Consider the following 27,383-nt stretch of genomic DNA (forward strand, 5'->3'; position numbering starts at 1 on the left):
TGCAGGAGAGCTGGTGCCTGAGGCTGCAGGGGATGCTGTGGGTCTCTGTTAGCCTCCGATTAGACCCAGGGCTCCCAGTGGGTCTGGGGGTCCCTCTTAGCAGCTCCTGCTGTGCCCAGGAGTCCTGTCTGTGCTGGGGATCCTGCGTGTCCCAGTGGTCCCTCTTGGCTCAGGGGTCTGGCTGTGCCTGGGGGTGCCCCTTGACTTGTGGCCGCAGCCGTGGGCAGGATTCCCTGTTAGCCCAGGGGTCCTGCATGCTGTGCGGTCCCGTACGCCCAGGGATCCCTCTTGGCCTGGGGGTCCAGCCGCGGGCAGGATGGACTGGGGGTCCTGTGTGCCTGGAGGTGCCTCTTGAGGCCGGGCTCCCGCTGCGCCCTGGGGGTCCCATGCATGTGTCCCCGGGTCCCACGTGCCCGGGGGTCCCCCTGCCCCTGTGTGCCCGGGGGGACCCGGCCCGGGGCAGGTTCCGGCTCCACGGGTACCCCGCAGCCCGGAGGGGGGCGGCCCCGGGCAGCGCGGCGCGGCCACCCCCGCAGCCGGCGGCAGGGCCAGGGCCAGCCCCGCAGCGGCGCGGCTCGGCTCGGCTCGGCCCGGCGCTGACGGGCTCCCGGTGCCGCCGGCGGCTCCGGCGTCACATGACCCGCCCGTCTGCGGGAGTCGCGGCTCCGGGACGCGGCGCTGCCCCGGCGCCGCGGGAGGCGAGGCGCTGCGCGGGCAGGCGGCGGGGCTCGGCCGCGGCATGAGCGGCCGCGGCGGCCGCCGGCTCTCCGGGGGCAGCGGGCGCCGCTGATGCGGGCGCGGGGGCTGCGGCTGCTCGCCAGGGACCCGCCCGCCGGCCGCCCGGCGGGGACCATGTGAGGAGCCGGCGGTGCCCACCACGATGCAGAAGGGGATGCGGCTCAATGACGGGCACGTCACCTACCTGGGGCTGCTGGCGAAGAAGGACGGCGCCAGGAAGGGCTACCTGAGCAAGCGGAGCTCCGACAACACAAAATGGCACACCAAGTGGTTCGCGCTGCTGCAGAACATGCTCTTCTACTTCGAGACCGACTCCAGCTCCCGGCCCTCGGGGCTCTACCTGCTCGAGGGCTGCGTTTGCGACCGGGCGCCCTCCCCCAAGCCCTCCCTCTCGGCCAAGGACTCCCTGGAGAAGCAGGTGGGCACCGCGGGGGACCGGGGCCGCCGCACCCCGCCCCGCCCCGCCCGGGGATGGTGCCCCGGAGGGTCCCCGCCGCGTCCCCCGGGGCTGCCCGGGGCGCGGGGTGCGGCTGGGCCGTAGCGGGGCTGGGGAATGCTCGGCGGGGCGCAGCGCCGCGCTGCAGCGCAGCCCGGGGCAGGGGGGCTCGCAGTGGGGGTGTCTGGCTCCGACCGGAGCCCCCCCCCCCCGCATGCTCCCCCCGTGCCCCCCCGTGCCTCGTTAACCGCCGGTAATTGCGGCGGGGCTGCGGCGCTGGGCGCCCCCCGGCGGCCGCGGCTCGCACTTAGCGCAGCCCCGCGCGTGTCCGCGGCCCGGTCGGGGCTCGGTGTGGGGCGGCCCCCGGCTCCCCCCGAGGCGTTTCCCCGGCGCAGCCGCCGTGTGAGCCCCGCTCCGGGGTTACCGGTGTGCCGGGGGTGAACCGGCCCCGCGCGGGGCAGTGCAGGTGAAGCAGCGCGGGGCTGGGTGCCGCTGTCCTCCCGTTCCTGCTCCCCACGTGTGCGCTTTGTGCTCCCGCCGCAAACCCACTGGCAGCACCGCACGTCCCGTCCCGTGGGACGCCCCTGCCCCACGCAGGGCCGGTGCTTGGTGCCAGCTGTCAACATCTGCGGGTGGAACGCACCAAAACAGCGAAGCCGCTGAGAGGCCCTGGGAGAATCCTGTCCCCGCTGCCGCAGCACTCGCCGGGGCCGCGGGGGGGTTCCTGTGCCCTGGCTGTGCCATCCCCGGGCGGGCAGCGTTGGCACCGAGCGTGGGTGCGATGTGGCAGCTTGTCTGGTGGGTGACGGTTGCGCCTGAGCTGGCAGGCAGGGACGGGGCTGGTGCCGGGTACGGGGGAGGAAGGGCTGGCTGCCAGCCGGGGGTGCAGATCCTGCCCAGCGCTGCCAGAGCTTCCAAACCCCCCTCCAGCCTCAGGAGCGTGGTCAGGAGCCGCTGCGGTTGGCTTCACCCCTTGAGCAGGGCGCTGGTGGCGCAGGGGGCACCGGGACGCCCTGGCGAGGAGCAGCGGGGGTGGCTCTCCGGGGCTGGGGGCTGTGGGGTGCTCCGAGCGGGTCCGGCGCTGCAGGGCTTGCATAATTTCTGCCTAAACCGGCTCCCGGGAAGTGCTGGGAGCGTGGCTGCGGGACAAGCCCCACGGCACCCCCGGGTGAGGGGCGGCCGGGGGACATGAGCCCCTTATTGACCTTTAGTCAATCACGGCCTGCTTAGTGCCCCTCAAATCCCTGCCACAGCAGCCAGGGATGCAGCACCATCGCTCCTTGCTCCTGGCTGGGAGAACGGGAATATTTCCCTGTTCAGATCAAAATAGTGTGGGTTTTATGCAAGGGCTCTGCCTCCTCTGGCTTAGGAGCAGCCTCCGGTGCATTGGCTGCGGCTGCAAGGGGGGACAAGCTGCTGCCCTGTTTTCCCAGCCATGTCCCTTTAGGTAGCAGTGGAATAGATGTTCCTGCGTGTTCCTGGTTCGGCTCCAGTCCAGCTTGCTGGCCAGGTTCAAACCCAGCCTCCTGCCCAGGTTTTACATCGCCCACCGTGTTCTGACCCCTAGTGTTTGTGCGGGAGGGATTTTCCAGCAGGTAAACAAGATGGGAGGATGCCACGGCCCCTTCCCAGCTCGGAATGCACCTGGAAGATTTATCCCCAGTGTCAGCGAGGGGCTGGGGCCATGGTGCAGTGAGATCTGGCCACACCAAACATGTACCAGGCCACCGCTCTGCGCCCATTCACCAAGGTTCAGTGTCTGGCTTGTAATTCCCTATAATTCCTTAGGGCAGATGTGAGGGGATGTCTGGGCGCTGGTGCCCGCTGCTCTGCAGGCCAATTAATGGCCTATGGGTGAGATAAGCAGCAGAATGTTGATGGTGCAGATCCGCAGCGGGGGCTGCGAGGAAGCGTGCGGAGCCAGCGGGGCTCCGAGGGGAAGGGGCCCGGGTTCGGCCCCCCAGCAAGGCTCCTGCCAGCCCGGCTGGTGCCAAGCCCCGGGCAGCCCCTTTCGGGTGCTGAGGAAATTTCTAGCGCTGCCCGTGACCACCATCAATTGGTGTGGAGCGTGTTTGTCTCTCTGGGCAGTCACAGCTACAGCTCTGGGGGCAGGATTCCCTGCAGCAGAGGAGCTCCAGGTTTAGGTGCCTTTGTGGAAGTGCAGCCTGAAACATTCCCAGTTCTCCATAAAGGAGAATGTTTAAAAGGTGGGTCTCTCAACCCCCCCCCCCTTTAAACTCACACGTTGTGCTTTGGTGGGGGTGCTTTTCCTGGCAATGCGGTGTGCTTTTAGCATACGGGGCATGTGAGAACGGAGGAGCAAAGTTGTTTGGAAAACTGAAGCACAGTGGATGGGATCCGGTCACCGCCGGGAGCTTTCTCTCCCGGTTTTGTTACCTTTTCTCGCAAGCGACGTTTTCTTTGAAGCAGTTGGATTTGGAGGATGGTTTATGGCTGGGTGGGCTCCGGCCCGGCTGCGGCTGCAGGAAGGTTCTGCCGGGTCTGCCTGTGCTGTCCTGCTCGGTGCAGGATGTCGGGGGTGCTGGTGGTGCGAGGGGTGAGCGCCCGGCGGTGCTGGGCAATGGGGGTGCAAAGCCTCCCCTTTATCTTGCTGTGAGGATGCTGTGGTGGCTTCCACGTCCCATCTCCTGCGTCACGGTGGCAAGGGGCCATGGAGACCCCCCAGGTCCGTGCTGCCTTGCAGGGAGGGTGGGCAGGACACGTGGTGGGGCTGCACGTGATGGGGCACAGCCAAAGTGGGATCCCTTTGGAGGAGCTGAGTGGATGCAGAGGTCCGGAGCTGATCCATCTCTGACCTCAATGGCCAGGACCAGGAAGGCCCCAGTGCTGGGTGAGGGCTCTCCATTGCCCATGAGGCAGGCAGTGGGAATCACAGCCGGGTTTGCTCCATGGATGCATCCTTGAGGCGTGTTTGCAGACCCACACCCCGGTGCCATGAGCTGCTCCTGCCCAGCCGCCCTCCGTGCTGCTGAGTCCAGTGGTGACACTGAGCACAGCCCTTGACTTGAGGCTTGGGAGCTCTCTGGAGCCGAGTCCTGACCCGCCAGCCTGGGCTGCTTGGGAGCACACAGCCTGGAGCTGGAGATTTTCTGCCCCATCTCTCATGTGGGTGCCAGGGACGGGCGTCACATTTGTGTGTGTGAGACCCAGGGAGCGTTTTGTATCCGACGCAAAGCTGAGCATGGGCGGGCAGTCGGTGGGTGTGAGTGGCCATGGTTCCTCAGCGGAATGGGAGGAGGTTTGTGGAAATGGTTCCCACTGGCGCATCAGGAAAGAGTTTCTCTTCCATCCCCCTGCAGCGTGTCCAGCCCCGGCCGGGCTCGTTTCCCTGCACAGCTCAGCAGGGCACGAGAAAGACGTCTCAGCATCAGCAGCACAAAGTGCAGTGGGTGCTGAGACAAAGCACGGTCACCGAGGGCACCCTGTCCCGTGGCACTGGAAGAGTGGGATGGATGCAGAGCTGGGGATGCTTGGGTGCTGCAGGGAGCAGCAGATGCCGGGGGCCCCTTTTGGGAGCCCCTGTGAATCCTGGCTGTGCAGAACTATCTGGGCCCCGGCTGGGCTCTAGGCAAGGGGGAGCAGTGGCAGGGGACCCACGAGCGGCTCTGAAATGGTCCCGAATTGAGGTGGGTGGGAAGCGCTGGAACTGCATGAGCTGTAAGGTCCCTTCCAAGCCAAACCAGTCTGGGATTCTGGGATTCTATGATCTGTGTGACCGATGGCGGTGGAGTGATTGCAGCCGGGTCTGAGCACAGGACACGTCACCTCTGCGGGAGCGGGCTCTGTCTAGGCTGAGAAACTCCCCCAGAGCTGTCGTATAAATCCAGACAGGGTGGATTTGGGGTAAGGTGGCTTTCTCAAGATGTTTGGCTCTTCCCATTTGCTTAACTCACCTTGACTTGCCCACCTGGGGCTCTGCCAGGAGGGCCGGCCGGTCGGCCTGGCCCGCTGGCTTTCCCGGTGGCCTGTGCCGGGGGGTTTCTATAAACCCCAACCCGGAGCAGTTTTCCAGGCTGGGGAAGCTGCAGGCAGGCTCTGTGTGATGAGCTGCAGGTGGCGGGAGCTCAGCCCTGGCACCAGCAGCACAGACACCTGCATGTGTCTACATCCCATCTGAGCTGCTCGATCCTAAACCGCAGCTCGTGATCCTAACCCTCAGCTCCTCATCAACTCAGGGGCTGTCCCCCGGCTTCCCGGTTCAGCCGCGGTGCCAGCCTGTCCCCTCCTGCCACACGCTCTCACCCAACAGATTCATGATGAGCTCTGCTAGAGAAGCGGGGGGAGGAAGGAAGGAACCCTCCCGATGGCTCAGCAGCCCCGATTCCTTTCTCAGCTGCACATGCACGTTTTGCAGATGTATTGCAAACACAAAGGTGCAGAGTCATTAGAGGGGTATTCACGTGTGAGTCTGGCCAGGGTATGAATGTCCATGGTCAGGACTTTGATTTAACACTGGTATCTTTATTAATTACTCTATAGAGTGATGTCAGGGCTCCATTTCCATGCTGTGAGGAGGGTTGGGGCTGCTCATGGTACTGGTACTGGTGTGGAACTGGTGATGCCTGCGTGGTACCGGTGATGCTTGAGTGGTAACAGTGATGCCTGTGTGATACCAGCGATGCCTGTGTGGTATCAGTGATGCCTGCATGGTACCAGTGATGCTTGCGTGGTAACAGTGATGCCTTTGTGGTACTGGTGATGCCTGCGTGGTAACAACAATGCCTGCGTGGTGGTGATGCCTGCGTGCCTGTCTGCCAGCGTTGCTGGATGATGTGCCATAGAGAGGAAGAATGGACGTTTGTTTTAAACGTGTTTCTGCCCAAGGCTGAGGGTGGGACTCACACAGGTGAAGCCCCTGGAGCAGAGGGTCCCTGCCTGCTGTTTGCCCCATTCATAAGCATGGGGCTTTGAAGCCCACTTGATGCAGTTCATGCTCAGCTCTGGTGTCTGTGCATGAGCATCCTCACTGTCTGTCCTGGAGCAGAGGAGAGGAATTGCAGCCCCTGGGATTTATTTCTTACCGTTAGCAAGCAAATGACCTGCCTGACACCATCTCCTCCTCTGAGTCCCAGGTCCTGTCTTCCCAGAGCACATGGTATGTAGGTCAGGGAAGTTAAAAGCTGCCATCGCTGGCTGTGGATGTTTGGATTCATCCATCCAGAGCAGGAGAAGTCTCCTCCTTTGCCCTTTATGTCAGCTGCAATAACCGTCAGCTCTGTGAGCAGGCGGCTGGTGCCTTCCTGCCACGGGTGATGGAGCTGTGGGGTGCCCGGTTGCAGAGGGGTGGGGGGGGCATCTGGGGTGGAAAGGCCCCTGTGATGGCCCAGCAAAGCCGCTTCGTGCAGGTAAAGGTGACGGGTGTCATTGCTGGGGGTTAGTCCTGGTCCCCCCCCCTCACCCGATCCAAGCACTGTCGATGTGGCTGCAGGAGGAGCACCCTCCCTGTCCATCACAACGTGGGGACGCTGGTGCAGCCTCCGGAGTGCTCTGTGCTGTGAGTGCAGTGGGGAGCCCGGCTCCTGCGGATGTGGAGCTCACCAACGGCCCTTGAACATCCCTGCAGAAATGCCACGTGGCTCCTTGTGGGACACCAGGATCTTGTTTCTTCCCGAGATCATGGGACCTTGGACTCGTGTCCCAGCCACATCCCAGCGTGGGAGCCCACACAGCACAGTGGCAAATGCGCTAACGCATCCCGCTGGCTTTTGTGGGGAATGTGGAGGATGGAGGTGCCTGTGCATCCCGCCACGGAGAGCAGGAACGGGCGTCACGGGAGCATGGGAGCGGGCAGAGCTCAGCTTGCGGCGTGCAGGCACCTGCACCTGGGGGCAGCGGGGCCCAGGTCCTGCAGCACACAGGGACCCGTGCCCGGGGCGCAGGGACCCTCCTCTGGGGGTGCACACGCAGGAGGCTTTGGTTCTCCAGCCCTGGGCATGGCAGGAGGGCAGAGCTTTGCTGTGCCAGCCCTGCCAGGGACATCAGACAAGTGGGAGGATGCTTCTGGGAGATAGTCCCTGCACATTAATCACCCGGGAAGTCTCCTTCATTAATTCAAAGTCGTTTGTGGAGGTTCTGGAAGCAGAAATAGCTCCTGAGCAGCATCTCGCTATTGTACTCGCCCCTCGGTAAAAATAGCCGAGTGGGGCTGGGGATGTTCTGCGGGAGAAGTGACAGCAGGAGCGGGGCTGGGAGCAGGACCAGGGGGCCGGGATGGGGCAGGTCCCTCCCGGATGGATGACCCTGGAGCAGAGCCCCTGGTACCCGCAGGCAGGGCCAGGAAAAGCTGGACACTGGTAGCAGGGCTGCAGCACTGGGGTCTGGGACGCCACAGGTCCCACAGCAGATGCTCAGAATCATGGAATTGTGGAATGGTTTGGGTTGGAAGGGACCTCAAAGCTCCTCCAGCCCCAACCCCTGCCCCGGGCAGGGACCCCTTCCACTGGAGCAGCTTGCTCCAAGCCCCTGTGTCCAACCTGGCCTTGAGCACTGCCAGGGATGGGGCAGCCACAGCTTCTCTGGGCACCCTGTGCCAGCGCCTCAGCACCCTCCCAGGGAAGAGCTTCTGCCTAAGAGCTCAGCTCAGTCTCCCCTGGGGCAGGTTCAGGCCATTCCCCTTGGCCTGTCCCTATAGGCCCTCGTCCCAAGCCCCTCTCCAGGTTTCCTGTAGGCACTGGGACAGGGGGGAAGCTGGAACATGCCCCATAATTAGTGACTGATTAAGGAATTGCATGTGCCCAGCTTGCAGGGAAGCAGAGTGAGAGGTGGTCTGGGGAAGGGCCGTCGGTGCCTCCATGGCTGAGAGTTAATGAGGTCTTCAGAGGAGCAGATATTGGCTGTGGGAAGCGGCAGATGGAGCTGTGGGCAGTTCCTGCTCTGCTCCCCGTGCCCCGCAGCACAGCCGGCCTGGGAAGCTGGCTATGGCATGATGCTGGTGGCAGGAGCTGATCCTGCCGCCCGGCGTCGGCCCCAGCGCTGCTGGAGGCGCTCCCGGATGGATGTCGCGTTGGATGTGCCACTGTGATAACAGGGAAGATCGTAATTCAGGTGGAGATAAAAGGTGGTGGGAGTTTTATTATTCAAATATAAAATAACTTCCTCCTTCCGAGCGCGCTGCACCTCCCGGCACTGCGTGGGGATGGAGCCGTGTCACGGGAGCACCCGGGACCTGCCTGTGCGGGAGCTGAACCCTCCTGAGCAGACACTCATGGCTGTGGTGGGACCCTTCTGTCCGGCTCCGCTGCCCACAGCCTTCAAATGGCCGTTGGCTAAACTGGAGTTTGTGGTGTAAGGTGGGCGATCCGGGACCAAACCGCCTTGTTCTGGTGCTTCGGAGGGGGCCTCAAGTGGGCAGAGCAGCGAGGGTCCCCAGCCTGGCCCCTGCTGTGGTCTCTGCCACCCCAGCAAGCCCCAGAGCTGAGCGTCAGGCTCCCTTAACCCCATGGGTGCAGGGCTCTGGGTGGGTGCCCTCGCCCATGGGAGCGCAACGGGGGCTGCATTGACCCCAATGGACCCGGGAGGGGCCGCCCGGGGCTCGGTGTCCATCCCCTCCTCCAGGACCGGGGTGGGGGAGCCCTGGAGGCATCTCCCTGGGTTTCGGTCCCAGGGGGGCCCTGCTGGGTGCTGTGGGTGTCAGCGTGGTTTGTCCCTGTGGCACTGCGGCTCGTGGGGGCACTGGGGCTGGGAAGGGCCTTTCCCACCCCTTGTATCCCTGTTTTGCTTGGAATGCCCCCCGGCACGGCGGGTGCTGCTCCTGAGCTGCTGTTTATGGGGGAGGATTTCCAGTCTTGCCAATGCAGTGAGCCCTTTGTGATGCTGTTGGCAAGGGAAGGGACATAGGAGAGCTGGGCGTTAGCAGAGGTGTGTAAGTACCACACTGCTCCAGAGACCAAAGCATCCCGGGTGAATTTGCTGTCAGAGATGTCTCTTTGCCAACAATGCCTTTGGGGTGGGAGGGAGAAGAAGGTGGATGAGAAGCAAAGAGCTGAGGAGCTGCTGCGTCTCCAGCTGTGTCCATGGGCAGAGGTGAGCTGGCAGGGGGTGGAACTGGATGAGCTTTATGGTCCCTTCCAACCCAACCCAGTCTGTGGTTCTGTGATTTTATGGGTGTCCGTCCGTGCTGCTGTGACTGACTGCATCCTGCTTCCACTGCAAGTCTCCTGTCTCCCTCTGCAGATCCTTTTCCTTAACACCCCTGGGCCTGATCGGGAACGGGAAGGGAGTGAAGATGCCCAGGGAGGGCAGGGAGAGCTTGAGGGGTAGGGATGGGAGATGCAGCCCTGCTTTGGGGCAGCGTGGTGAGCTGTACCCTGGTGCTCAGCACAGGGGTGGTGAATGGGCTGGATGGGTCCCAGCCTTGCCCTGGTGCAGCACCCACTGCCCATCCCTACCTGCAGCCGGTGGTGGGGCTGGTCCCACACAGGCTCCTGCCTGCGCTGTGGTGCCCGTCTGTGCTCCCATGGCACAGTGGGGCTGTGCTCACGGGGTGCTGCAGGCTGGCTCGGCGGGGGGCTCCTGCAGCACACCCGTTGATTCGGATCCCTCATTCGCCCACGGGAGCAGGCAACGCCAGGATGAGCTCTTTTCTCGTGGGCTCCGTCTGAGCCCAGTTATCCCGGGCAGCATCCGGCGTTGCAGCGTGGTCCCTGTTTCCAAGGAGACCTCGGGAGCAGCACAGGCACACCACGAGCAGGCACTGCAAATGTCAAGGGAGGATAAATATAGCCCCGTGCGGGGCCTCCTGTGCCCGTGAGAGCCTCCTGCCCGCAGCGGCGCCAGCCTGGGCACCGGCACCAGCACCAGGCACCAGCTTGGGTGCCCGAGCGCGCAGCAGCCTGGGTCCAGCCCAGCCGCCCCTTGCCCTGGGTGAGGGCTGTCCCCGGGGCGGTGGCAGCCTCTGGGACCTCGGTGGGTTCAGGTTTGTGCTTGCCCAATGGGGTTTCCCCTCGGAGCATCTCTCATCCCGCTGGCACTGCCTCGATGCGCGGAGCAGCTCTCACCCGAGGGCACAGCTCGGCCGTGCTCCTGCTTCTCCAGTGCATTTGTTTCTCAAATCGAGCCCCGGTGGTGGCTCACAAAGCGCTTCCCCCGTGGCCCCGTGCAGTGGCCTCACCCTGTGTTTGCTCCGCAGCATTACTTCACCGTTAACTTCAACCACGAGAACCAGAAGACGCTGGAGCTGCGGACGGAGGATGCCAAGGACTGCGACGAGTGGGTTGCAGCCATAGCTCACGCCAGGTATCCCCAGCACCAGCGCACCCGGGCCATGGGGTGTTGAGGGTGAAGCCGTGGGGAGCTGTGGGCAGGCTGCAGGCAGGGAGCCACTGAGCTGGGGGCTTTTGAGGGCTCTTGACCTCCAGCCCTGTGTCAGAGACCCTGCCATCGAGCAGGAGGCTGCACTCAGACATCCCCCAGCCCCGTCCCAGTCCCCATCCCTGTCACACCCTGGCAGACTGGTGCTGCCCAGCCCAGCCCGGTGCTGGGGGGATGCCTGATGCACCACCAGGCCCAAAGACCATCGGGAAGGGCTTTATCTGGAATAGCAGAAATGGTCAGGAAGAGTTTTTTCCAAGGTCCTGTGCTGTGGGATTGCTGATGCAGGGCACTTGCCCTGGGAGGGGGTCAGGAGCCAGCCTGGTGCCATGTGTGTGGTGAAGGAGGGTCTGGGCTGGCGGCAGGAGACAGAGAGCAGCTGGGTGCTGAATGCAGGAGGTAGAGCAAGCTCATGTGGTGCAGCATCTTCAGCAGAGCCGGTGTGAAGGCTTGTGGCACAAGTGTCCTTCTGGTAAAGTTGTGGGGGAGAGCCCTGGCCGTGGTGTTGGGTTGGTGGGGTTTTGGTGGGGTTTTGTCTCCTACCATTTCCTTAAATTTGTGTTGATTTTACTGTCCCCACCCTGGGGAAACCCAAGTCCTCCTGGACTGCTCCCTTCTGGGAACCAGCATCCCAGACGGCAAGAACTGGCTCCGGTTCATTCACCCTGCGGGTCCCCGGAGCTGGAGGGGTCAGGGCCGTGTGAGGCAGCCAGGAAGGAGAAACCAACCCGGCAGCAAACCGCAGCCCATAGAGCCCCGGCTCCGTGTGTGCAGAGCCCGGCTGTGTGTGTGTGTGCCGGGGGGGCAGGAGGAGGGATGCTCACGGCCGTGTCTGCCCGCAGCTACAGGACCCTGGCGACGGAGCACGAGGCGCTGATGCAGAAGTACCTCCATCTCCTGCAGATTGTGGAAACGGAGAAGACCGTTGCCAAGCAACTCCGCCAGCAGATCGAGGACGGGGAGATCGAGATCGAGCGCCTGAAGGCCGAGGTGATGAGCGCGGCGTCGCCGCGGGCGGTGGCATCGCACTGGCGCAGGGACACTGGCTCTAACGCTGGGGCTTCTCTGCAGAGAGGGGCCAGGGGTCCCCTTGTTGGGGTTCACCTTGCAGGAGCCGTGCAGCGAGTGGCTGCGGCTGCCCAGTGCGGTGCACGTGGGGGCAGGAGCAGTTGGCACTGCAGGCAGGAGAGGTTGGCACTGCGGGCAGGAGAGGTTGGCATTGCAGGCCAGGAGAGGTTGGCACTGCGGGCAGGAGAGGTTGGCATTGCAGGCCAGGAGAGGTTGGCACTGTGGGCAGGAGAGGTTGGCATTGCAGGCCAGGAGAGGTTGGCACTGCGGGCAGGAGAGGTTGGCACTGCGGGCAGGAGAGATTTGCCACATCCTCAGCGTGGTCTCTTCCTTAAATTTGGGCTTTTGGAGTTACTACGCGTGGGTTCGTAGCAATCCCCGACCGTGAGTCGGGGTCCACTGATGGCTGCTTTGAATCTGGGGGGCTGGGGGAGCCACAAACCTTCCCCAGGAGCGGTTTTGGCACCACTGAAGTCGTGCTCTCCAGCAGGACTGGATCAGTCCCAAAACCGCCCTGGCTGCACCTGCTCCATGGGGGTCCTCAAGGACCCCCAGGAGCCTTCCAGGTCTGATCCTGGCTCCAAGTCAGGGTGAGCAGCAGCAATGCTGGGCATCCCGATGAGCTTTCAGAGCTGGGAGATGTGTTGTGATCAATTCACTGAGTGTTGGGATCGGAGCCGCAGCCGGTCCCATCCCCTGTGTCCAGGTGTGTTTGATTTTACCTTGGGCTGGTTTGGGGATTTTTGCTTTCCACACGCTTTGAAGCCGAGATCAAACAATTTGCTTCTACTTTCATGTGCAAATTCCGCTCACTCAGCTTAAAAAAGGAAGCCAAAATAAAGCCATGGCACCAACAAAGGCACTCCGTGGGCCCTGGCCAAGATGTGGCCAGAGCCAGCACATTGCAGGGTACTGCAGGGACAGGGTCTGTGTCCCTCTGCAGCCTCAGGGTGCAAACCACTGGAGATTCTTCTGCTGTTTTCTCTCCAACTTGTTTTTGCCCCTGTGATGGGTTCAGGGGTGCTGGGGGGTCAGTGGCACCCAGCAGCTCCACACGTTTCCTTCTCCGCTTCCTCCACCCATCTCTCACTAAGACCCAATCCACGCAGCATGTCCCTGTGTATGTGGTGGCACAAGAGGCACTGTGTGGCTGCAGGGCTTGTTCTTGGCCCCCAGGATACGCTGGGATGCGCTGGGATGTGCCTCGCGGTGCCTCTCACACCCGTTCTGTGCCCGCAGATCGCCTCCCTGCTCAAGGACCACGAGCGCATCCAGGCCGGGCAGAGCAGCGCGCCCAGCGATGACGACAGCGACATCAAGAAGATCAAGAAGGTGGGTGCCGAGGCTGTGGCGGTGAGGGAGATGTGGGGCCTGCCCCTCCTCATGGGGGTGCTTAGGAGGGAAATGTGGGAGCCCTTCTGTTGGTTGTGTTTGCTCTGTGGGGTGCTCCCCACTTTCACTGGTGAATGTGGCATCGCTGCCCGTGCTGGCTCCTGCACAAACAGCATCTCTTACATAGTCATCGAATATCTGAGGGGTTTGTGTTGGAAGGGACCTCAAAGCTCATCCAGCCCCAACCCCTGCCCCGGGCAGGGACCCCTTCCACTGGAGCAGCTTGCTCCAAGCCCCTGTGTCCAACCTGGCCTTGAGCACTGCCAGGGGATGGAACAGCCTGCAAGGCTCTTCTGTGTGCCTCTGTAAAAGGGAAAAGAGGACAGCATCTGCAACGAGTGCATGTAAATGAGTTATTGCTGGTTTCCCAACTGGTTGCTGGGTTGGAGCAGCACCAGTAACACCAGTAACAGCGCACACCTCATTCCGGAGCCAGGGAATGGCTGCCCCGCTCCATAGCCCTGGCTCTGATGCAGCCCCGCTCCGTGTGCAGGTGCAGAGCTTCCTGCGGGGCTGGCTGTGCCGCAGGAAGTGGAAAACCATCATCCAGGACTACATCAGGTCGCCCCACGCCGACAGCATGCGCAAGAGGAACCAGGTGGTGTTCAGCATGCTGGAGGCAGAGGCCGAGTACGTGCAGCAGCTCCACATCCTGGTCAACAACTTCCTGCGGCCGCTGCGCATGGCCGCCAGCTCCAAGAAGCCTCCCATCACGCACGACGACGTCAGCAGCATATTCCTCAACAGGTAGGGGCCATCCCGGCGCATCCCGGCATCCCGGTGGGGAGGCATTGCCATCCACTGCCTGCCTCCGGGAATGGGTGTCAGGGCGCTCATTCCCCGCAGGAAGGGGGTCAGGGCTGTCCTACCTTGCAGGGAGCTCCCTGCTGCTCAGTTCCCCCTCTCCTGCTCTGTCCTCATCCATAATTCCCTGTGGGACCCTCCGTGTGCAGCTGCCTCGCAGCTGGTCCCAGGGCCCCCTCTTTGCCGGTGGTTTCCTCTGGTTGCTCGCTCTTTGCTCTTGTTCTTCTGCCTTTTCACCCTTCGCTTTACCTTCCAGCGAAACCATCATGTTTTTGCACCAGATCTTCTACCAGGGCCTCAAGGCAAGGATCTCCAGCTGGCCAACGCTCGTGCTGGGTGAGTGCCTCTCGCCTCCTCGTCCTGCTTCCTTCTCACTCGTGGGTGGAGCCGAGCCTGCGCTCTTCTTCCTCCTCCTCCTGCAGCTGAACAGGCGTTTGTTCTGCTATAACTGGCAGCAGGAGGGAAGCCTGCTGATGGTGCTCGCTCGTGTCAGCCATGGAGGCGAGGACTGGAGCAAAAAGCCCCAGAGAAACCCAATTCCTGGTCCTGCCGGGCGCTGGAAGGGCTGGGCTGGGGCGTGCACATGAGGGCTGGTGCTGGAGCATCCCCGTGTCCGATCAGACCCTCAGCTGGTGCTAGAGGGGGTCTTTGGAACCCAAACTGGGCCTCGCACAAGCAGCAGGAGGGGCCGTGCTGGGAGCCCAGGACGCGTTCCGGAGCCGCTCACCCAGTGCCCCTCTGCTCGCAGCCGACCTGTTCGACATCCTGCTGCCCATGCTGAACATCTACCAGGAGTTCGTGCGGAACCACCAGTACAGCCTGCAGATCCTGGCGCACTGCAAGCAGAACCGCGACTTCGACAAGCTGCTCAAGCACTACGAGGCCAAGCCCGACTGCGAGGAGAGGACCCTGGAGACCTTCCTCACCTACCCCATGTTCCAGGTGACCAGGATTGGCCCCAGCGGTGCCACCACAGCAGAGCCCAAAGTGGTCCTGGGGCTGGACCTGCGTGGTCCTGTGCTGCTCCTGGGACCTGCTCAGGCCATCGCTGGGCTCCCCACTGCTGCGGGAGGACTCTGGGAGAAGCTGCTGCTTCCTGGTTACCCCCACACCTCTGGGACACGGATGGGGCACAGCAGGGTCCTGGGCAAACCCCGCACCCTCTTCATTAAGTTTCAGCACAAGCAGCTTTTCTTAACCCCCCAGTCAGTGTGTATGAGACACGGTGTCCCCAGCCACGGTGTCCCCAGCCACGGTGTCCCCAGCCACGGTGTCCCCACAGTGTCCCCAGGAGCAGTGCCCGCAGCCCTGTGTGCCCGCTCCATCCCGTGCTGATGCCCTGCTCTGGTCCTGCTGTGCTGCAGATCCCCAGGTACATCCTGACGCTGCACGAGCTCCTGGCTCACACCCCCCACGAGCACGTGGAGAGGAACAGCCTGGATTATGCCAAGTCCAAGCTGGAGGAGCTGTCCAGGTCAGACCCACGCTGCCTGTCCCTGCCCATCACTTCCCGTCCCTTCCCCTCCTGTTCCATCCCTTCCCATCCTGGCATCGGGGCCCATTTACTGCCCAGAGGTGCCACTCGTGTGGATCTCATCCCAGCCCCGATTTCCTCTCCTTCCTTCAGGATAATGCACGATGAGGTCAGTGAGACGGAGAATATCCGGAAGAATCTGGCGATCGAGAGGATGATCATTGAGGGCTGCGAGATCCTGCTGGACACCAGCCAGACCTTCGTGAGGCAAGGTGCGAGTTAGCACAGACCCTGCAGCCCTCGTCCTGCGCCCCCCCCATCCCTCCACGTGGGGCCTGGTGCTCGGTGGGATTTAAACACATCGCTCGTGTCTGATTTCCTCTGCTCCAAAGCGCCTCACTCTTGCTTTGGGTGCTGCATTGTGCTGCATCATGGAGCAGAATGTGTGCTTTGGCTCTCAGGGATGCCCTGCGGCCAGGGAAGCGGTGGGTTGTGTCCTGACCCGCTGGGGAACCACGCGAGCACACAGTGTGCCCACAGGGGTGGGCTGGGGGCATGGCTGCTCCTAGCCCTGGTGCACGGGGCCACGGTGACGCCGCGCTCCCAGGGCCAGGCTCTGCAGAGCCGCGATGCCGGATGCGGTGCCAGGGCCGGGTCTGTCCCCCGCAGGCTCCCTCATCCAGGTGCCGATGTCGGAGAAAGGGAAGATCACGCGGGGCCGGCTGGGCTCGCTCTCGCTGCGGAAGGAGGGCGAGCGGCAGTGCTTCCTCTTCTCCAAGCACCTCATCATCTGCACCCGGGGCTCCGGGGGCAAGCTGCACCTCACCAAGGTGGGACGGGGGCCCTGGGGTCTGTTGGTGGGGTGCAGGCGCCTTGCCGGGGGCAGGGGGAGCAGCGACGGGAAAGGCGGAGTTCTCCGCGGCAGAAGTTGGGATCTGCGGCAGAACCCGCGGCAACTGCTCAGGGGGAGCGCCGGTCCCAGCCCGGCGTGAGCGCAGCGCCCGGGCTCCTCCGGGCCGGGCCCAGGGCTCTGCTTTTGTTGATGGAGCTTTGCAGTTACTGAGCAGGAGCCCGGCAGGAGCCGCTCGCTGCTGGCGCTCAAGCATCAGTGCGAGAACGCCAGCGCGAGGCGCGGAGCTGGTCCCCGAAGCAGACCCTGGCAATGTTAACCTCAAGCCCCTAGGAAAGAGCTTATACATAAAGTAGTGGGGGGGTTGTACAAGGAAAACAGCGACAGCCCCGCGGCCGGAGCTGCTCCTTCCAGAGAGAGCAGGCACTGAGCTGCCCATGGGCTGCGCGTGCCCCTCGGCAGCATCGCCCCATTCCTGTCCCTTGGCTGGGGGCTGGGATGCGGAGCAGGATCCAGGGGGATCCCGACACTGAGCCCTGCCTCCTGCCCCTGCAGAACGGCGTGATCTCCCTCATCGACTGCACGCTGGTGGAGGAGCCGGAGAGCACCGATGAGGACGGTAGGAGCCCCCGTGCTGGGCAGAGCCCCCAGGGGACGTGGAATCATAGAACCATGAAATGGTTTGGGCTGAAGGGACCTGGAAGCTCGGCCAGTTCCCACCCCCTGCCATGGGCAGGGACACCAAGTGCCAGCCCAGGCTCCGCTGGTCCTCACCAGAGGTCTCCAGCACGTGCTGTGGGTTCTCTCCTGGCACATGGCACCCGGGCTGTGCTGGCACTCCCAGTGTGCAGCAAAACAGGGACCCTTTGCCCAACGAACCTGTCCCACCCTGACCACAGACAACCCACAAAATGCAGCAAGCCCCAAGAGCACCCATGGTGGGGCGGGGGGGAATCTCTTCACAATCACTGTGTGTGTTTTTTCTATTCCAAAGCAAAAGCATCTGGGCAAGACATCGACCACCTTGACTTCAAAATCGTGGTGGAGCCCAAAGATTCCTCCTCTTTCACCGTTATCCTCGTGGCCTCGTCCCGGCAGGAGAAGGCTGCGTGGACCAGTGACATCAGCCAGGTAGGCTGGACACAGCCCAGGGCAGCCAGGGAGAGCGGCTCCATGCCGAGGGTGACCTGGAGCTGGGGGGCACCAAGAGCCTGGACATCCCCAGCAGCTGCTGGGTCTGCTTTGAGTCTGGCAGCTCAAAGAGGAGGAGGAGGGAGGTGGCACAGTCACAGCAGCAGGAGCAGGGTCTGTCCCGTTGTGCTCTGCCTGCATGGGCAGATGCGCGGCTTGGATTTCTCCTCTGGCCCAGACTCGCGGTACAATTTACATCTGATCTTCATTTGCTTTGTGCAAAACATAGAACCAGGGAATGGTTTGGGTTGGAAGGGACCTTACAGCTCCTCCAGCTCCAACCCCTGCCACGGGCAGGGACCCCTTCCACTGGAGCAGCTTGCTCCAAGCCCCTGTGTCCAACCTGGCCTTGAGCACTGCCAGGGATGGGGCAGCCACAGCTTCTCTGGGCACCCTGTGCCTGTGTCCCAGCACTGCTGCCCTTAGCGAGGAATTGCCTTGTCTGGATAAGCCCAGGCTCTCTCAGGGTGTTTCCCGGCCGGGCAGCGGGGGGGTGTCCTTGCCGCCTTGTCCCACCTCGCTCCGTGTCTCGGGCAGTGCGTGGACAACATCCGCTGCAACGGGCTCATGATGAACGCCTTCGAGGAGAACTCCAAGGTCACCGTGCCGCAGATGATCAAGTGAGTGCTGCGGGGCCGGGCGCCATGGAGCAGCTCCCGTGGTGCTGCCCGTGCCCTGCGAGCCCGGTGACAGCCCCGGCACCGGGGTGTGCCGGTGCCGGTGCCGGTGCTGGGAGCCATTGTTAGCTGGGAGGAGGTTTGTGTGGGGCTGGGCAAGGGGAGGTCAAATGGGAGGGCTCAGGGGAAAGGTGATAACAGTAAAGGGGGGGAAGAGACGGGCGCAGGGGTTGTCATCCTGGTGGGTGCTGGGTGCAGCGGTATGTGTGGCACAAGGGGGGTCGGGCACAGCTGTGGGGATGAGGGGGTGTCCCCAGCACATCGGGGGGGACCCTTTTCTGTTAAGGGGTGGGGAAGGATCCTGGTTCATGGTGTGCCCCAGGGGCATATGTTTTGTACACAAGCCTCTGCCCATTGAGCGCCTTATAGTGTTCCCCATCCGTCTGGGGGCGAATTCCCTGCCTCCCCCCGGGGATTATTCCCAGCTGCATTTTACAGAGGGGCATCCGTGTGAATGAGGCCCCTTTGCTGTCCCACTTCCTCTTGGTTTCGTTCCAGGCTGGAGCCACAGAAATCTTGTTTCTCTGCAGGTCTGATGCCAGCTTGTATTGTGATGATGTTGACATTAGGTTCAGTAAAACGATGAATTCCTGCAAGGTCCTGCAGATCCGCTATGCGAGCGTGGAGCGGCTCCTGGAGAGGCTGACGGACCTGCGCTTCCTCAGCATCGACTTCCTCAACACCTTCCTGCATTCCTACCGCGTCTTCACCACCGCCCTGGTCGTCCTCGACAAGCTCATCACCATCTACAAGAAGCCCATCAGCGCCATCCCCGCACGGTGAGCAGAGGGAGCCGGGGCTTGCCCGGTGCCTGGTGGTGGAGGATCCCCGCAGCCTCACACACAGAGTGGGTGCGAGTTCAGCCTTTCCCTGTCTCCCCCCAGGTCCCTGGAGCTGCTCTTTGCAAACAGCCAGAACAACAAGCTGCTCTATGGCGAGCCCCCCAAGTCCCCCAGGGCCAACCGCAAGTTCTCCTCGCCTCCCCCCCTGTCCATCACCAAGTCCTCATCCCCCAGCCGGCGGAGGAAGCTCTCCCTCAACATCCCCATCATCACCGGGGGCAAGGCGCTGGACCTGGCTGCCCTGAGCTGCTCCTCCAACGGCTATGCAAGCATGTACTCCTCCATGGCTCCCTTCAGCAAGACCACCCTGGACATAAACAAACTGTACGTGTCCAGTAACTATCCCAATAAAATCCCTGACGAAGGAGAAGCAGCTTTGGAAAAACAAGAGGAGTCGCTGCCAGGCAAGCAGGGTAAGTGATAGAACCACAGCATCCCAGCCTGGTTTGGGTTGAAGGGACCTTAAAGCTCCTCCAGCTCCAGCCCCTGCCACGGGCAGGGCCCCCTTCCACTGGAGCAGCTTGCTCCAAGCCCCTGTGTCCAACCTGGCCTTGAGCACTGCCAGGGATGGGGCAGCCACAGCTTCTCTGGGCACCCTGTGCCAGCGCCTCAGCACCCTCACAGGGAAGAGCTTCTTCCATATATCCTGGACCTTTCCTGTACCTGGTTGTCCCACTGGAATGATTCAGACTTTAGGAAAACCTGGAAGAGATAAGATGTGGTCATGATGTGCACCTGTCCAGCGATGTAAGCGGGCTCCCTGTGCCCCCTGTTACAGGCTCGGAGGTGTCAGTCCGGGAGGAGTCGGACACGGATCCCAACCACAGCGATGAAGCAGAAGCTGAAACTTCCCCGACAAAATCTCCAACCACTCCCAAGTCTGTCAAGTGCAAAAACTCATCAGGTAACCAGTGAGCCCAGCTCCGTCCCATGGGGTCACCCAGCTCCGTCCCGTGGGGTCACCCAGCTGCATCCCATGGGGTCACCCGGGGCTGCCGCTGCCCCTGAGCCTGCCCATGCAGAGCTGCTGATGCTGCGGGCCTGGGGGGGCAGGACTGCACCCTCCATCTCCCTGCAAGGGGACAGAGAAGCGCAGAACCTGTCTGGTTCTCCGCATCTTACCAGGTCTTCTTGGCCCTTTCCTCCCCTCCTGGGGACAATGTGGTGCCATAGGAGCAAGTTATGCTGCTCAGTGTGAGCCTGGGCTGGCATCAAGCACGGGTTTATCTCCTCGAGTGCCCCCTGTAGCTATCTTACACCGTCTCTAGCTCCCTCTTGGCTTAGCTCCTGCTAAAGCTGGGCTGGATGAATTCTCTTGACATGGTGGCACCCGAAGCTGCCCAGGGGTAGGAGCCAGCTCTCCACGAGGAGCATGGTCTGCACCGACACCTCCATGAGCCCCATTCCGCAGGGGCTGCCCATGCCCTGGGGCTGCAGGCAGTGAGCCGGCAGGGCTGGGGTGGTCCCCGCAGCGGTGTTGGCTCCCTTCTCCCCGCAGACTTCTCGCTGTTCTCCTACAACAACGGCGTGGTCATGCCGTCCTGCCGCGAGCTCGACAGCACCCGCAGCGCCCTCTCCGCTGCCTCCGCCTTCGCCATCGCCACGGCGGGCGCCAACGAGGGGACCCCCACCAAGGAGAAGTACCGCAGGATGTCCCTCGCCAGCGCAGGTATCTGCCCCGCGCTGCCGGCACACGGGCATGGCTTTGGGGTGCTCATCTCCACCATGCTCAGCTCCCTGCAGGAGCACCCTGGATGGGGGCAGCCCCCAAGCTGTGTCCATGGGTGCCAGGACATGGGTGCTGCCCAGGGAATGGGCACGTTGCAGGCAGTAAAACCCTTTGCAGCTATGGTTGAGCTGCCCACATGGTGCTTGCCCTTAGGAGGCACTTAGGGATGCTTGGGAAGTGATTCCCAATGGAGTCAGAGCTGTGCTAAGGACTCGCTGGCAGTTTCAGGCTTCCCAACAGACCAGCGGAATGGGGACAAGGAGTTTGTGATCCGGAGAGCGGCCACCAACCGTGTCCTCAACGTGCTGCGGCACTGGGTCTCCAAACACTCCCAGGTGGGTGCCGAGGGGCTGGGTTTGGACATGATGCTGGGGTGAGTTCAGTCGCGTGGGGTGGGCGGCCAGGACTGAGCTGGAAAGACAATTTGACGCTTGGTTTTTAAGGAAGCAAATGATGCACACTGAGCCCGGTGCCTTCCTGGCCCATTCCTGATTGCCGGGCATGGCAAACTGGGATTGTGCAGGGAAGAGGCAGCCTCCGCCCTGGCCAAGCAGCCACCCACTGTGGGGCCATCGGTTCTGGCTGGGTGTAACTGGGCAGGGAGTGGAGCTGCTGGGGATCCATGTCGCTCCCATCAGCACGTTAACACCATGGCTGTGCTGCCTTTGGCAGGACTTTGAAACCAACGAGGAGCTGAAGTTCCGAGTGATTGGCTTCCTGGAGGAGGTTATCCATGATCCCGAGCTCCTGACCCAGGAGAGGAAAGCAGCCGCCAACATCATAAGGTGAAGGGCCGCGGGTGGGAGTTGCTTTTCCTGCATGCTGGGGGAGGAATAACTCAGATAAGTTTTTTCTCTTTAAAGTGGGACATAAAATGCACCCCAGTATGTGCAAAGCCACAGTGCCCTGCACAGCCCCCTTGGCTGGTGCAGGTCTGATGCTCTCCCAGCACAGTAACGCTGCCTTTTCATGCCGCAGGACCTTGACACAGGAGGATCCAGGAGACAATCAGATAACCCTGGAGGAGGTCGTGCAGATGGTAAATACCCTTCCCCTTCGTCCCGCACTGGGATGGTGGCAGGGGAACAGCTATAGATCCCCGCGGTCCAGCACACCACACCTGGTGGAGAGCAGCTCTCCAAGGCCAGCTGCGCAGCTACAAAGCAGGGACTCTGATGGGGACAGGGCCAGCTGTGGGCACAGCTGGATCTGTAATGGGCAGAGGCAGCACTAACCCCCACCCCGGCCCCGGCCATGTCAGTGCTGCACCACCGGCAGGACGCTGCAGTGGATGTGCCTGCCCGAGGGACACAGGAAAGCCCCGCGGGTCTCCACCGTGTCCTCCATGTCCCCAGCCCTGTGCCAGCGCTGCCGTGTGCCAGTTGCAAGCGATGGGCACCGGTCCTGCTGGTGTCGGTGCCGCTCCCCTGGGAGCAGAGCCCTGGAATGCGCAGCGGTTTAGAACCATCGCGGTGGCTGTGGAGCATTTGCTGCCTCCCTGCTCCCAGAGAAACCCCGGAGCCACTTCAAACGGGTTGGGTGCACCTGAAACAACAGCGGCTCTGTCCCTGCCTCTGTTGGTGCTTCTCAAGTGGCCGATCCCCGCCGGGGTCCTAGGAGTGCTGGAAACCTCCTCTGGAGAAGACAACCAGAACCAGAGCGCTCCGTCTGTCCGTCCACCCGGCAGCAGGGACCTGCGGCCAGAGGCACAGTGGGGTTTGGGGTGCCCCCTGGGACGATGGAGGATCCCCGACCCCCTCACGTGCATTGTGCCGTGTGCTGGACCCTCACTGGGTGCTCAGAGCCCTCCCGCACTGGGCAGGATGCTGCTGGGTGCCACCGGCACCATTTGCCCACCCAGCACCCTGGTGTGCCCCACACGTGTGTCCCGCTGTGCACCCACACCCCACGGCGCCTCAAGGGCCGCCGGGGGAGCTCAGCTGGCGCTTGCTGGTGTTTGCTCCCCAGAGCCACTTCCACAACCCCCTTCCCGCAGGCAGGAGGGGCTTTGCAATGGGCTCTTAACCCGTGCTGGCCGGGATGGCCCCCGGGGCTGGTTCACCAGCGGGGGGGCCCCGCTCTGCAGAGGGGCTGGACCCCGGGGCAGCGGGGGGAGCCGAGTTTGGTCTGTGTGCATGACGCAGGAGTTCTCAGCATGCTCTGAACCCCCCTCCTTGCCTTTGTGCCTCAGGCTGAGGGAGTCAAAGCAGAGCCCTTTGAAAACCACTCGGCCCTGGAAATAGCCGAGCAATTGACGCTGCTGGATCACCTGGTCTTCAAGAAGATCCCCTACGAGTGAGTGGTCCCCGTGGTGAGGAAGGGCTGCTCCGCAGCTCCCTGCAGCCGGCCCACGCTAAGCCCACGGGGTGCGATCCCTTCCTTGCTGCTTCGCCAGCAGCCCAGCCTGGGCTCAGCCCGGATGTGGGGCCTGACCCTGTCCCCAGGGTGACCTGCCTGGGGAGACCCTCCCACATCCATCACACTTCCAAGTGCATCCATGTGGTCCCTTCCTGGCGGTGGGGGGGGCACAGGTCCCGGTATCTCCATCCTGTGTGGGTGCTGTGGCACTTGCAGGGCTTGGGCACCCCAGACAAACAGGAAATTAATGTTGTCCTTTGCAGAGAGTTCTTTGGGCAAGGCTGGATGAAGCTGGAGAAGAACGAAAGGACTCCGTACATCATGAAGAACACAAAACACTTCAATGATGTGAGTGCAGCCACAGAGAGGATGGGGAGACGGGCGAAGACAGGGCAGTGCAGCCCACCCAGCGCTGGCCAGGGGCTGCGATGTACAAGGTGCATCTGCCCCAACCGTGCTCAGTGGGTGCTACCTGCCCCGGGGACCTGTTACAGGTTGAGCATCTCCTGAATGAAGAAGATGCTCAGGGGGCATCTGCTGGGGCTCCTGCAGCGAAGGGAATGCTGCGAGGCCGGAGGGTGCATTCAAAGCCATCCTAACAGCAGGGCCGGGGCCGGTGTCTCCCAAAGGTCAGCAACTTGATCGCGTCGGAGATCATCCGGAACGAGGAGATCAACGCGCGGGTGAGCGCCATCGAGAAGTGGGTGGCGGTGGCGGACATCTGCCGGTGCCTGCACAACTACAACGCGGTGCTGGAGATCACCTCCTCGCTCAACCGCAGCGCTATCTTCCGCCTCAAGAAGACCTGGCTCAAGGTCTCCAAGCAGGTAGGGGCACGGGGACGGCCCCGCTGGGGAGCAGGGCGGGCTCCGGTGGGCTGGGAGTGGGGGGGTGACACAGACACAGGCATTGATGAAACAGGGAGGATGCGGAGACCGCCTGGTCCAACCTTTCCAGGCACAGCATGACCCAGACTGGGTGTCCCAGCTGTACCCTGTGCAGCTGAGCCGTAACAGTGTCCGGTGCTGGGGTCACCTCTTCCCTGGGGAGGTTGTTCCAGTGGTGATTGTTCTCAGTGGGAAAGTTTTCCTCTTGTGTCCACCTGGAATGTTCCTGGGAAAAGAGTCACTGTAGCTCCATACACACACAGGTGGTTCTTTAAACTGGTTTTCTGGGCTCCTGAGGCCAATTATGGATGAGCAGAACGAATTCTTGTGTTACGTGGTACAGAAATAGCTCGTAGCTGCAGGGTGCAGAGCCTGAGGAGGCCGGGGCTGCCAAGCAGATCCACTCTGTGGGCTCCCGGGTCATCTTTACCCACAAAGTGGTAAACCTGAAATTAACACAGGCTCTGGTGGAGGCAGAGGGGAGCGGGGAGGAAATGGGTGCAGAGCCTGTCCTTGTGTGCTGGAGGAACAGCTGCTCCTGGGTGTCAGGAGCGGGGAACAGCGGCCAGGGCAGAGCTTGTCCCCGTGGCCGTGCCGAGGAGCCGCCTGGGGTGCCGTGTCCTGGGGGCTCTGTGGGCAGGGTGGGTGGCAGCGACCTCAGTGCCCCGGCTGCGGGGCCAGGGCTCACGCGGCGCGCGGGTCTCTTGCAGACCAAGGCTCTGATCGATAAGCTGCAGAAGCTGGTGTCGTCCGAGGGCCGGTTCAAGAACCTCAGGGAGGCACTGAAGAAGTGAGTGGATGACTCTGCTCCGGCGGGGGCTGCGGGCTGGGGCTTGGCTCACGGTTACTGCAGAGCCTGCACTAACCACGTCCTAAACCTTGTCCAGTCCCAACCCCTGCCACGGGCACAGGCACCTTCCCCTAGAGCAGGTTGCTCCAAGCCCCATCCAGCCTGGCTGCTCCTTTGAGCAGTGGTGTGGAAAGGTGTGAACAAAAGGGACTGTGAAGAGGCAAATCACTGCCAGACACTGGGAAACACCCCCCCCTCCTGGGGAGCATCCCCATGGGCTGTGCATCACTGGCGGACACCCCTGAGCCCCTGGGTAAGGTGGGTTTCTTTCTCATTTGTTTCTGGTTTGCTCCCGAAGTTGTGACCCTCCGTGTGTGCCCTACCTGGGAATGTACCTGACTGACCTGGCGTTCATCGAGGAGGGCACCCCCAACTACACCGAGGACGGGCTGGTGAACTTCTCCAAGATGAGGATGGTGAGTGGCCCGGCCCCGACACGTTGGAGCTTTGTGGCTCAGTGCTGGGGTCCTGGCTGGGTCTGTGCGGTCCCCAAAGCCACCGTCACTCACACAGCTCAGGGCCACACGTCCCCTGCCCAGAGCCAGGTTCGCTCCTGGTGAGGGATGTGTCTGGATGAAACAAAGGCCCCTTGGATTGTGCTGCACTGGAGGGATGGAGCGAGCCCCACCGGCTGCCCATGCACTGGGCACAGTGCTGGTGGTGCTTGCTGTGCTCTTACAGCTCCTGTCTTCTATCTCTGGACAGATTTCACACATCATAAGGGAGATCCGCCAGTTCCAGCAAACCTCCTACAAGATCGAGCACCAGCCTAAGGTATGGCCTTGGCCTTGTCCCGAGATCCACACAGTCCCTCTGCTCCTCGTCTCCCTCTTGAATCACAGCACCTACGCCTTCAACTTCCGGCAGCTCCCTTGGGGAAGATGTGATGCTCCTGTAGGAACTTTAAGTCAGAACCAGTGTAGGTGTGGGGGGCTTGTGCCAGTGCAGGGGCTTGTGTCAGGCAAGGTGAAACAGAGGGGGACAGGCACAGGAGACATGGAGTGACCTCCCTGTGGGGAGCAGAGCGTGTGCTACACCCCCTGCACCCTGGGGCTGGATGGCCTCTGCCTTGTGGTAGCCCCACACATGAGATGAGATGAGATGAGATGAGATGAGATGAGATGAGATGAGATGAGATGAGATGAGATGAGATGAGATGAGATGATAGGCATCGCCACACGTGAGGAGATGAAAGGTGTAACCTCACATGTGATGAGATGAAAGGTGTCACCACGCTCCCACTCCCTGTGCCGCAGCAGCTCAGTCACCCTCTGGCTGCTGGGGAGGTTCTGCTGTATCCAGCACTGCAGGAACAGCAAAACCTCCTGAGCCAGTGCTGCCGGACCTGCCCCATGCTGGCTGCCGGGTGCTGGCGCCCAGGCCAGGCCAAAGCACCCTCTGGTGATGCCACCTCCCACGTGCGGTGGCCGGAGCAGCCCGAGTGGCCCTGGACCACAGCCCCTGGCTGGACTGGCAGAGGCTGGGGAGCTCCACCAGACAAGTGTGTGCAACGCCCGTGCCGGTTGGCAGGAGCTGCCGGCTCTTCCCCGCCACTCACGTACCGCTCAGGCTGTCACCACTTCCTGAGTTCAGCCTTTGTGGCTGGCCACGGCAGTGGTGAGTCCTGCCCATCGATGGTCTGTCCTCCCCCAGGTGACGCAGTACCTGCTGGACCAGTCCTTTGTGATGGATGAAGAAACCCTTTACGAAGCTTCTCTGCGAATAGAGCCCAAGCTGCCTTCGTGAGCGCGGAGCGGAGGCGGGCGGCCGCTCTGTGCACACGCTGTCCCACCCTGTAAATACCCGTTCGTTTCTGTTGGACGCCCTGGAGTGACTTCACGTCTGTGCTTCTCCGAGCAAACCGCCCCCCCCACCCCGTTCTTAGGCCGCTCTTAGACCCCGCCTAGGGTTTCCCGCATCGTTCTAAGGTTTCACGCACCGACACGTGGCCGGAGTCCCGGGCTCCTTCCATGATGATGATGTTCTTCTTGTCATTGGCTCTTCTCGAGGGGGCTGGCGGTGGGGCAGGGGCCCCCGTGGCTCCCCACGGGGGTCCCGGTGGCACGGGGCAGCTCTTGCTGGGGCAGCATCAGCGGTGATGCCCCGGGGCAAGCTCTGTGCAGTGGGGGAAGAGACCACGATGAAGTTCGTCCCCCGCCGGGGCCCTCGGCCGCTGCCCCGCTCCCTCCCGCGTCGGGAAGATGGAACCGTCCCTTTGGCTCTCCTCGCTGCGTACGGCTCACGACAAGCTTCTGTGGATATGCTGTAGATCCGTAAACCTTGTGACCACTCTGAGTAACATGATGTAGAATTAGAAAACGATGACCGAGTGTTTTTATTACATATACTGTAATCCTGTCTAACCACCTTCTAGCAGGAATATAGTAATGTAGTGCTTATTCTGTGAATATTACCATGTATTTTTTACATTGTACAGTATATAAACACAGTTTAACTCTACAGTGGCAGGCATGCTCCACTCCGACAACCACAACACTTTTGCTGTAAGCAATACCTCGTGGTATGAGAATTCTCTTTCAAGCCCTAAAACTATTTCAACTTACAGCTTGTTTGGAAAAGATAAAAAAGAAAAAAAAAAAGATATTTCCATTTTTTTGTAAAAATATATGTTTCCTGATTACCTCTTGCTAATAAATCTATTCTATCTCAGGGTGAACCGCGCCTGCTCGCGTTCTTCATCCCGCACGCACGCCCCGCCCGCCGCGGGGTAGCTCCGCCCATCCCCCGCCCACTGCC

General features: G+C 62.1%; 1 protein-coding gene across 2 annotated transcripts; it reads left to right on the forward strand.

Annotated features, from left to right (window-relative positions):
• Nucleotides 1–880: 880 nt before the first annotated feature.
• Nucleotides 881–27,377, forward strand: RASGRF1 (Ras protein specific guanine nucleotide releasing factor 1). Of its 2 annotated transcripts, none has more exons than XM_065688209.1 (27): nucleotides 881–1,156; nucleotides 10,323–10,429; nucleotides 11,347–11,494; nucleotides 12,812–12,904; nucleotides 13,458–13,711; nucleotides 14,025–14,104; nucleotides 14,517–14,710; nucleotides 15,133–15,242; nucleotides 15,396–15,514; nucleotides 15,912–16,072; nucleotides 16,648–16,711; nucleotides 17,087–17,223; nucleotides 17,821–17,903; nucleotides 18,491–18,739; nucleotides 18,845–19,215; nucleotides 19,581–19,706; nucleotides 20,301–20,471; nucleotides 20,754–20,866; nucleotides 21,204–21,316; nucleotides 21,510–21,570; nucleotides 22,723–22,826; nucleotides 23,153–23,237; nucleotides 23,519–23,716; nucleotides 24,487–24,566; nucleotides 24,925–25,042; nucleotides 25,332–25,400; nucleotides 26,280–27,377. In XM_065688209.1, the coding sequence occupies exons 1-27, from the start codon at nucleotides 881–883 to the stop codon at nucleotides 26,370–26,372; spliced, it is 3,777 nt and encodes a 1,258-aa protein (XP_065544281.1). In that variant the 3' UTR covers nucleotides 26,373–27,377. The 2 variants fall into 2 exon arrangements, with proteins under 2 accessions (XP_065544281.1, XP_065544282.1); XM_065688210.1 differs by having other exon boundaries at nucleotides 18,530–18,739.
• Nucleotides 27,378–27,383: the final 6 nt, after the last annotated feature.

The sequence above is a fragment of the Lathamus discolor genome, chromosome 8 (genome assembly GCF_037157495.1).
Source record: "Lathamus discolor isolate bLatDis1 chromosome 8, bLatDis1.hap1, whole genome shotgun sequence".
NCBI lineage: Eukaryota > Metazoa > Chordata > Aves > Psittaciformes > Psittacidae > Lathamus > Lathamus discolor.

Bases quoted from the DNA above. Each gene is read 5' to 3' on its own strand.
- RASGRF1 (XM_065688209.1), top strand. From the start codon at position 881: ATGCAGAAGGGGATGCGGCTCAATGACGGGCACGTCACCTACCTGGGG. The intron at 14,711-15,132 runs GTGACCAGGATT...GCTGTGCTGCAG, and splicing joins TCACCTACCCCATGTTCCAG to ATCCCCAGGTACATCCTGAC. The intron at 25,401-26,279 runs GTATGGCCTTGG...GTCCTCCCCCAG, and splicing joins AGATCGAGCACCAGCCTAAG to GTGACGCAGTACCTGCTGGA.